This window comes from Silurus meridionalis, chromosome 29, assembly GCF_014805685.1.
Source record: "Silurus meridionalis isolate SWU-2019-XX chromosome 29, ASM1480568v1, whole genome shotgun sequence".
NCBI lineage: Eukaryota > Metazoa > Chordata > Actinopteri > Siluriformes > Siluridae > Silurus > Silurus meridionalis.
In genome coordinates, this window is record NC_060912.1 from 8,009,128 (window position 1) to 8,017,944 (window position 8,817).

General features: G+C 40.3%; 1 protein-coding gene across 1 annotated transcript; it reads right to left on the reverse strand.

Annotated features, from left to right (window-relative positions):
• Positions 1–4,006: 4,006 nt before the first annotated feature.
• med10 (mediator complex subunit 10) lies at positions 4,007–8,817 on the reverse strand. The gene is made up of 4 exons (XM_046844204.1): positions 8,553–8,817; positions 6,631–6,714; positions 4,645–4,747; positions 4,007–4,521 (listed from the first exon to the last, which is right to left on the reverse strand). Exons 1-4 carry the CDS (start codon positions 8,672–8,674, stop codon positions 4,426–4,428), a joined length of 405 nt encoding a protein of 134 aa, XP_046700160.1. The 5' UTR covers positions 8,675–8,817; the 3' UTR covers positions 4,007–4,425.

Consider the following 8,817-nt stretch of genomic DNA (forward strand, 5'->3'; position numbering starts at 1 on the left):
TAATGTGCCAAGTTTTTAATAGAGCGCAAAGCGGCAGCATAAACCTGAGGTAAAATGAACAAAAGGTGACCACCGTGAGCAACAGGATTATCTCTACTCTCTACTAAAATACCACAAAAGAGTGCAGCCAAAGTGGACATTTAAGACAAACCTTTTTATTTAGTCTCTTTCATGTATCTTTGCTTTTGTTAGCTTTATAGCATTTTCCCTTGAAAAAAAAAACCTACGGCTTCTTGCAATTTCTTTTTTTGTTTATGAGAAAAAGATGGAGAAAGCGAGTCACCCGTCTCCATGGAGACCAGCAATATCGCCAGCAACATCCTCTCTCAGCGCTGCACATTCTACCTCCGTATACACTTTCTTTGCAATGCTATCATACAGTATTTAACACACACACACAATCCTGTCACCAGCTAATGCAGGATCGGGGTCCACTGAGAGTTTTGAGTCATACACGACACCAGTTTTTAGTTTTTTTATAATGGACTCTGAGTCATGCAGTTGTATTATATTGTTCAGGATGTGTTCCTGGTGTTAGATTCAAAGATTTCTGCATAAAGAAGGAAAAAAATGATGACAATATGCTGGTTTCATTAAAAACTACTTTCGGCCTATTCATTCAGTTTTCACCCTTCAGCGGCAGATATATTAAAAATCATGCAGGCTCGGATTAGCAGTGCCTGAACCCTAGGATGGTTGTGTGTGCATTGTGAATATGCATCACACCCACACACACACGCAAACACACACACCCACACACACACCTCCCCCCACCCACCCCCCCGGCACAAGCCTTTGTCTGCCTTGGGGGAAGGAGGAGGGTTTCCTCTAGCAGCAGAAGGCCAACGGGTTTTGCCGTAATATGACCTTCACAGGGTAAATGATTCTTTCCTAAACCACAGGGATCCTTTACCTTTACATTGGAGCCACTAAATTACTGAACACCCCATTAAAACTCTCCTCTTGTAACGCGTGGGAAAGATGAATCACGAATCCCTTCCGTTCCATGAGCCTCACAAGGGGATGATGCTAATAAAATAAAAGCAGGCATTAGGCAATTAATATATGCATGAGTACCTTCATATTGGCTTCAGATTTAAAATGCAAAAGAACAAGAACAATAAAGAGAGGATCTTGCTGTATTACAAAAACTGTGATTATATAAAATGCCCAGAAACCCAACTTCCAACTTCCCAAATCTTCACGCTCTTTCATACGGTGTAAATCTCTGAGGTTAATACAGTATATTTACATTGCAAATGACAGGGGAAAATAAACCCTTTAAAAACTACTTGTTATATTTATATGTTTGTTTCCTGCTTTATAATGGGAACTCCGGTTGAAATATAACAGAGTTACAATACTTTCATGATAGGAACACACCGTAAAAGGGAAGCAAGTCCTACTCTTAAGGCATCACACAGACAGTCTTTAAAATCCTTGTGTGGATTTCTGAGGGGTGGGAGAAAACCAGAGAGCGAGGAGAACTAGAACAGACAGTAACCTGAGCTCAGGATCACACCAGGGATGTTGGACCTGTAATGTAGTAATGCATGTTGTGGCGCAGTAATATATACACACCGAGTTATGACGTTAATACATTATGAACGGTAAAGAGAATAACACTGATTATCTCTTCATCATGGCAACTGTTAGTGCGTGAGGAATTTATTAGGCGGCAATTGAACATTTTTTGTTCTTGAAGATTTAAACCCCGTTGAACCTGAATCTGAAAATCGCTGTGCACCGATACTCCCCATCCCATGGCTACCCATGGAGCTTAAGATGTTCTGCAAAGAAGAATGGGATTGTCATTATGGGGTATTGTTTGTAAAAGTTTGTGTGTGTGAATATCTTCCAGATGCACTATATATGAGGGTGGTCCTTCACTTACGATGGAGATACGTTACGACGACCTCATCGTAAGTCAAAGATATCGTAAGTCGAAGATGGTGCTATGACTGCGATAGTCTTTCCTGCACCATGCTGAGTTATCATTTCCATTTTTTGCTCTAAACTGATGGCTTTCCTCTTCTTTTTTCACTACAAGCAGGAGACATACTTGGGGGCTTGGAAGACATGACAATTATCACTAAAATTGCTGTTTGAAAACAGAAAAAAATAAACACTGAGACAACTTCGACCACTAGCGAGAGTGGGGCATCTCACAGGGTGAGAGATACGCTCATTGCAGCTGTGAGTCCAAATGACCTCATCAACCACTGTTCATCCGGGAATATTTAAGCATCTACAGTAGTGACGACCTCACTTGGACCCTCACAACAAAGTTGGTTGAGAGGGGCTTAGCAGCAGCTGTATTTCCTAGGAGGCTAAGGAATTTTGATATGTCTCCTAAGATCCTTATCAATTATTACAGCTGAACTATCGAGAGCACAGGGAACCAACCCCAGCCATTAGGCTTGCACAAGCCTTAGTGCCGGTCCTAAATGCGAAGGGGTTGCATTAGGAAGGGCATCCAGCGTAAAAACATGTGCCAAATCAAACATGCGGATGGTCCACTGTGGCGACCCCTAATAGGAGAAGCCGAAAGAAAGAAACTATCGAGAGCATCCTGACCAACTGCATCACTGTGTGGTACGGCAGCACTACTGTTATGGCCTGCAAACGCCTGCAGAGAGTGGTGGTGAGAAGATCATAAGGAATCACAGAGCATTTACTATCGTAGAGTCCGCAGGAGAACTGCCTCCATCCTCAAGGACCCCACCCACCTTGAGCACAGAGGTTTCACACCTCTATCACTTCAGGCCGGAGGTACAGAAGTGTGAAATGGACTTCTAGGGTAAAGAACTCTTACTTTCCTACTGCCATCAGACTCCTAAACAGCTGACAGCAGCTTACAATCATGGCCTATTATTTGGACTTGATTATTGATACTGATTACGAACACTCATTGCAGCACTTGCACAATCCTCGTAGCCTTGCATACTCTTTGTGAAATTTCACACACACATTGGACTTTTCACACGCATTGCACACTGTGGTATACACAGTTCACGTTACACAATATTTTTGCATAGTATTTTACACACTGTGCATTTTATTGCACAAATGTATCTGGTTTTGTTCTCTACTCTGCATACATATTTACAGTTTTTTTTAACATATCTATTTTTCGTTGTTCTTCATCCGGCTTCTCCCATCAGGGGTCTCCACAGCGGATCATCCGTCTCTATACCCAACTGTTCTCTACATCTGCCTCTTTCAAACCAACTACCTGCATGTCTTCCCTCACTACATCCATAAACCTCCTCCTTGGCCTTCCTCTTTTCCTCCTTCCTGGTGGCTCCATCCTCAGCATTCTCCTACTGATATACCCCATGTCCCTCCTCTGCACATGTCCAAACCATCTCAATCTCACCTCCCTCACCTTGTCTCCAAATCGTCCTACATGGGCTGTCCCTCTAATAAATTTGTTTCTAATCCTGTCCATCGTCATCACTCCCAACAAAAACCTCAACATCTTCAGCTCTGCTACCTCCAGCTCCACCTCCTGTCTTTTACTCAATGCCACTGTCTCTAAACCATACAACATCACAGGTCTCACCACAGTCCTATAAACTTTCCCTTTCACTCTCGCAGAAGTAATTTAAGAATTTAAGTGAGTGATGTGTATTTATCCCTGATGAGCAGCCTGGGGGCGACTGTGGCAAGGAAAAACTCCCTTAGATGGTATGAGAAAGAAAACTCAAAGGGGGAGGCCATCCTCATTTGGGTGATATCAGGGGGGTGATTATAAATCTTACAGTACAAAACAATGGAGAGTGAAAACTAACATGAGTGTTTGATTATGAGTAATGTCCTTTTTTACAGTCTTATATAGTCAGTGAAAGAAAGAAAACTGCTCATTCCTGCATGAATGACAGAAACGCTAGTGAAGGACTCGACCTTTGAGGGTCTTATTGCATGCGTCATCCCACCATGTCATCTGCATGGAAGAGAGGAGCTCGTCACTCTGGAATAATAACTAAGCACTACTGCCACTGAATGCATGGCCTACGGATTTATTATTTATTAAGAAATCATAGCAATTAAAGAGACATGGTTTCAAGCATTGTCGCAAATACATTTCCTTTTTTTTTTTTACCAGATCTGTAAAATACTGATTGGTCCACTAAAAAAACAAACAAAAAAAAAAAAACGAAGAGCATTATAATATTACAATAATTATTTATTTAATAAAACAAAGGCAAAAAAAAAATTACAATCCATCCACATACACACACACAGAGACCAACAAAACGAAAGAAAATATTGTTCAAATTTTTTATCTCTGAGAAATATAAATGCAAATATAAACCGTGAAAAAAGCCGTAGAAATGAGTAGTAATGATGCCCGATGCTCGGAACTGTAGAAAACGTAAATATGGACATATGTACAAACTGGATCGGGAGCTTTAAATGAGACTATGAAGGAGGATCGTCTCCATGGATCGCCTTGTATTTGGCCATTTCTTCAGGAAAAACCTTCCCGAGCTCAGAGATGAGGAGACTTTTAAACTTCTGTAAAGAAATCAGAAGAGATATGAAGAGTTATGAAGGAGGAAAGAAGATCGTGACGAATCGGCTGCGTACGATACATCAGGCTAGAGATTTTTCAGAAAGTGAAATAATTGGTTGCCTCACCGTCATGGTGTCGATTTTTCCTTTCACCTGTTCGTTTTTCGCCAAGGCTCGCTCTAAACATTCTTTCGTGTAAAGCTGGGGATTGCGGCCCTGATCGATGTATCTATGGCGAGAGAATAAAAAACGTTGCACGTGAGAAATAAAAAAAGAAATAAATATCAGGTTGCCATGCTGAAGGCTTTTACATGAGAGATAAGGGCCTTGCAAAAGGGCCCAGCAGTGGGATTTGAACATGTTACCTTTGGATCTTCTCTTGAGTTCAATGCTTTTCCCACTGAGCTACAACCTCCCAACCTCCACCTACCACCTTTAGTTACCATGAAGAAAAAGATTCTCTGGTCTGATGTCAGCAGCCTTATTTCTACAGCTACTCTACAAATCCATATTATGGAAAGAAACAGTTCTTTACAGATAAAAGACACTTTATCATTACTTCACGAAATAAAGGTCAGTCAATCTTAAGAACTTAAAATGTATCCCCAAATGCAGTCGCCTAAACCATCTAACGCTATGTAAAACAGGCTCTCATGAGGACCGGCCTGGAAAAGGGAGACCAAATTCAGGGCTACCTCTGCTGCAGAGGAAAATTTTATTAAAATAAGCAGCCCCCAGAAACCGCTGATTTACAGAAAAGCAAAAGGTTTCTACTTCGAAAATATAAAACATCGTTCCATTTGTGTGCTTTTATGATTTATGTCTTCAGTATTAATGTACCATGTTGACAAAAAATAAACACTGAAGGAGAAGGTGTGTTCAAACTTTCGACTAGTATTGAATTTTCATAAAAAAAAAATAATTGTCTTGTGTCATTAAGAGCGAATAATAATATAATAATTAATAATAATAATATATAAGTAATAGTCTTTTTTTTTGTTTTAAAAAAAAAATGTGTAAGTCTTAAGTGTCCAATAACGAATCTCAGCAATCCAGCTGATGCACTGATGCAATGGAAAGCTGACCCCTCCTCCCAGCCTTCACATTTCACACCCTAGACTTCTTGATTATTCAATCCGTCTACGTCCAAGTGGTGGACAGTAACGAAAGTAAAATGTAATTCATATGTAGTTTTTTCACGTATCTGTACTGAAGCATTTCCGTTCGGGGAGACGTTTACTTTAACCTCACTAGATTTAAAAAATATATATATATTTCTTTTTACTCAACTACATTTCGCAAAATCAGTCGAATTCAAATTTAAATTATAGATGACAAAAAAAAGGTTTAAACTCAGAAAAAAGGAGGAAAGAAGTATCTCTATCACTCATCTCGTTAAGAGGATAGTAAAAGCTAATGCATTTAATGAAGCTAATAACTGTATATCACTGGGGTTATACTGTGTTGCCTGCTGTGCTTTTACACATAAAGCAACAATATTTCTTTTAGCTGCATAACATTATCATTTATAGTATGTAGTTTATCAGAATTCCAGTCACAGTTACCAGTTCCAGCCTCACTAGTCTACTTAGATTGTAGTTAAACAGCACTTATTGATTTGGTTCCTTTAATTGAGGTGATGTCATAAAGGTTTTCTGTGATTGTACTGAAAAGTTCCTGAACTGAGTTCAGTATGGAGAATCTCCAGCGCAGCTTAAAAGACTCATTTAAAAGACATATATTATAAGGATATAGATGTTGTATGTATCTTATGGATACAATTAGCCAAGGAGTTTTATGGTTCTTAATTCTGAGAGTTTGATCAATTGTGCATAATGTATTTAATTGTGCAATAAATTTGTGGTGATATTTATACATTAAATGAACCTCTCAGAAATGTATCTAAATTCGTGGACTGCTCTGAGAATATTTCTTACTCATCCAGTGATGGTAGCTGAAGATATATTTTTCACGAGTATAATAACTCTAATAAAACCTCTGTCCAAAAAAAATAAGTCCATCCAATTGGCCGAATAAATTTTTCATTTTTTTTTAATGGCAAAAATCAGCTGACAAAATAATGTTTCTTGAAGTAACTCAGGTGTCACTCACTCAAATGCTTCCAGGGGTACGTGGATGTCATTAAGCTGTTGTCGGCATTTCTCAACATCTTGCAGTCCTGTGATCATCAGATTTCTGAAGAAAAAGCAATAAAACATCAGTGTTATTAAAATGGGATCAAACACAACTCATTTATGATGGGAGCAATTCATTCAGAAATGTGCCAACTCTATATATAGTGTTTTTTTTTTTTACAATTTAAAAAATGTATTTAAAAAAAAAAAAAAACCCCTACAGATAAATCTAGAGAATGTTTGCATGTATCACTGATAACCATTTTTTCCCATGGACCAATCACTGATCACGGCTGTTCCCAGGGACCAATCACTGATCAAGTCAACAAAGTTCCTCCAGAACCCTGGTGCTCCACACTAAACAACATAGAGCTACAACACAACACAACGCTACCTAAAGTGCATCGAGTGCAAACAGTGCAGACGAAAAACTGTACAGACAGACAATACTGACAGACAGACAACACAAGACAATACACATAATACAAGAGTGCTGACCAGTAAACCTACTGTACACTTTGAATATAACGTACTGTACAAAGAGGACAATAACAGCATGTAACTCTGTAGGGTCTTGCGACCCGAGACAGTGCAGTTCCCAAACCAGGCAGTGATGCAGTGCTCCTGAAGTCCACAACCATCTCTTTGGTTTTCTCAACGTTCAGAGACAGGTTGTTGGCTCCACACCAGGCTGTTAAATGGTGCACCTCCTCTCTGTATGCTGACTCGTCATTCTTGCTGATGAGACCCACCACGGGCGTGTCATCGGCAACCTTGACAATATGGTTCGAGCTGTGCATTGCTACACAGTTGTGAGTCAGCAGAGTGAACAATAGTGGGCTAAGCACAAAGCCCTGAGGGGCCCCAGTTCTCATTGTGGTGGTGCTGGAGATGCTGTTCCCAATCCGGACTGAATGAGGTCTGGAAGTGGTCGTGGATTTTCTTTGCGTGCGTGCGCTTTGCCTCTCTGATGGCATGGGACAGATTGCTGTTTATAAGGCTGTCTTGTCCCCTGCTCTGAAGGCAGAGTCTCTTTGTTTCAACAGCACACACACTTTTGCAGTCATCCACGACTTCTGGTTGGAGCATGTAGTGATGGTCTTGGAAATGGTCACGTCATCAACGCACTTGCTGATGTAGCAGGTCACTGATGATGTGTACTCCTCCAAGTTCCAGGGACCAATACATTATTACAGCTGTTCCCAAGGACCAATCACTGATCACTGCTGTTTCTAAAGACCAATCACTGATCACCACTGTTCCCAAGGACCAATCACTGATCATTGCTGTTCCTAAACACCAATCACTTAACACCACTGTTCCCAGGGGCCAATCCATTATTACAGCTGTGCCCAAGGACCAATCACTGATCACTGCTATTTGCAAGGACCAATCACTGATCACCACTGTTCCCTGGAACCAATCACTGATCACCACTGTTACCAGGAGACCAATCACTGATCACCACTGTTCCCAGGGACCAATCACTGATCACTACTGTTCCCAGGGACCAATCACTGACCACCACTGTTCCCAGAGACCAATCACTGATCACTGCAGTTACTAAAGACCAATCACTGATCACTGCTGTGCCCACAATTTGGTTGTTGCACCATGTTGCAGCAACTTATAGCTAATATTTAAGCAATTATCAGCTACTTTCTATTAAAATATGTTGTCATTACTGACACAATGTTACATAATCAGTACTATTCTCTATTTTAGAGGATAATCATTGCCATTAGCTAGTAATCTTACACAATGTAGCAATACAGCTTCTGTATGGTGAATACACTGCAGCAAGAAGTGTGTAGATGTTTTTTTTTGTATACTATAACGTTTATGTCTTATATCAGGAAAACATATAAACACATATATATTTATATACACACAGCTTACAGTTTCTGATTAAGTCCTGTCTGGCTGCTCGGTTGAAAGTCGCTGACGATGATTCCCAGCTGTCGTATATTTTCGATAAACTTCTCAAGATGCTCTTCGAGATTGTCAAACTTCTCGGCCATGTTGAGAATAAGCACAACCACACATTAAGGAGAAATTACAAAAGAAAGCATACAGCGTTCACCGTAAATAAAAGCGGAGTAGTTAAAAAGAAACGGCCTGTGAGCTTCTTCCACTTTCCGGCAGTGCGCGAGCCAATCTGGAA

What these genes read in the sequence shown, in the direction of transcription:
- med10 (XM_046844204.1), bottom strand. Translation starts at nt 8,674, where the DNA reads ATGGCCGAGAAGTTTGACAATCTCGAAGAGCATCTTGAGAAGTTTATC. An exon ending in ACAGGACTTAATCAGAAACT is followed by an intron (nt 6,715 to 8,552) that starts GTAAGCTGTGTG and finishes CTTTTTCTTCAG; the next exon opens with AAATCTGATGATCACAGGAC. An exon ending in GAAAAATCGACACCATGACG is followed by an intron (nt 4,522 to 4,644) that starts GTGAGGCAACCA and finishes ATTTCTTTACAG; the next exon opens with AAGTTTAAAAGTCTCCTCAT.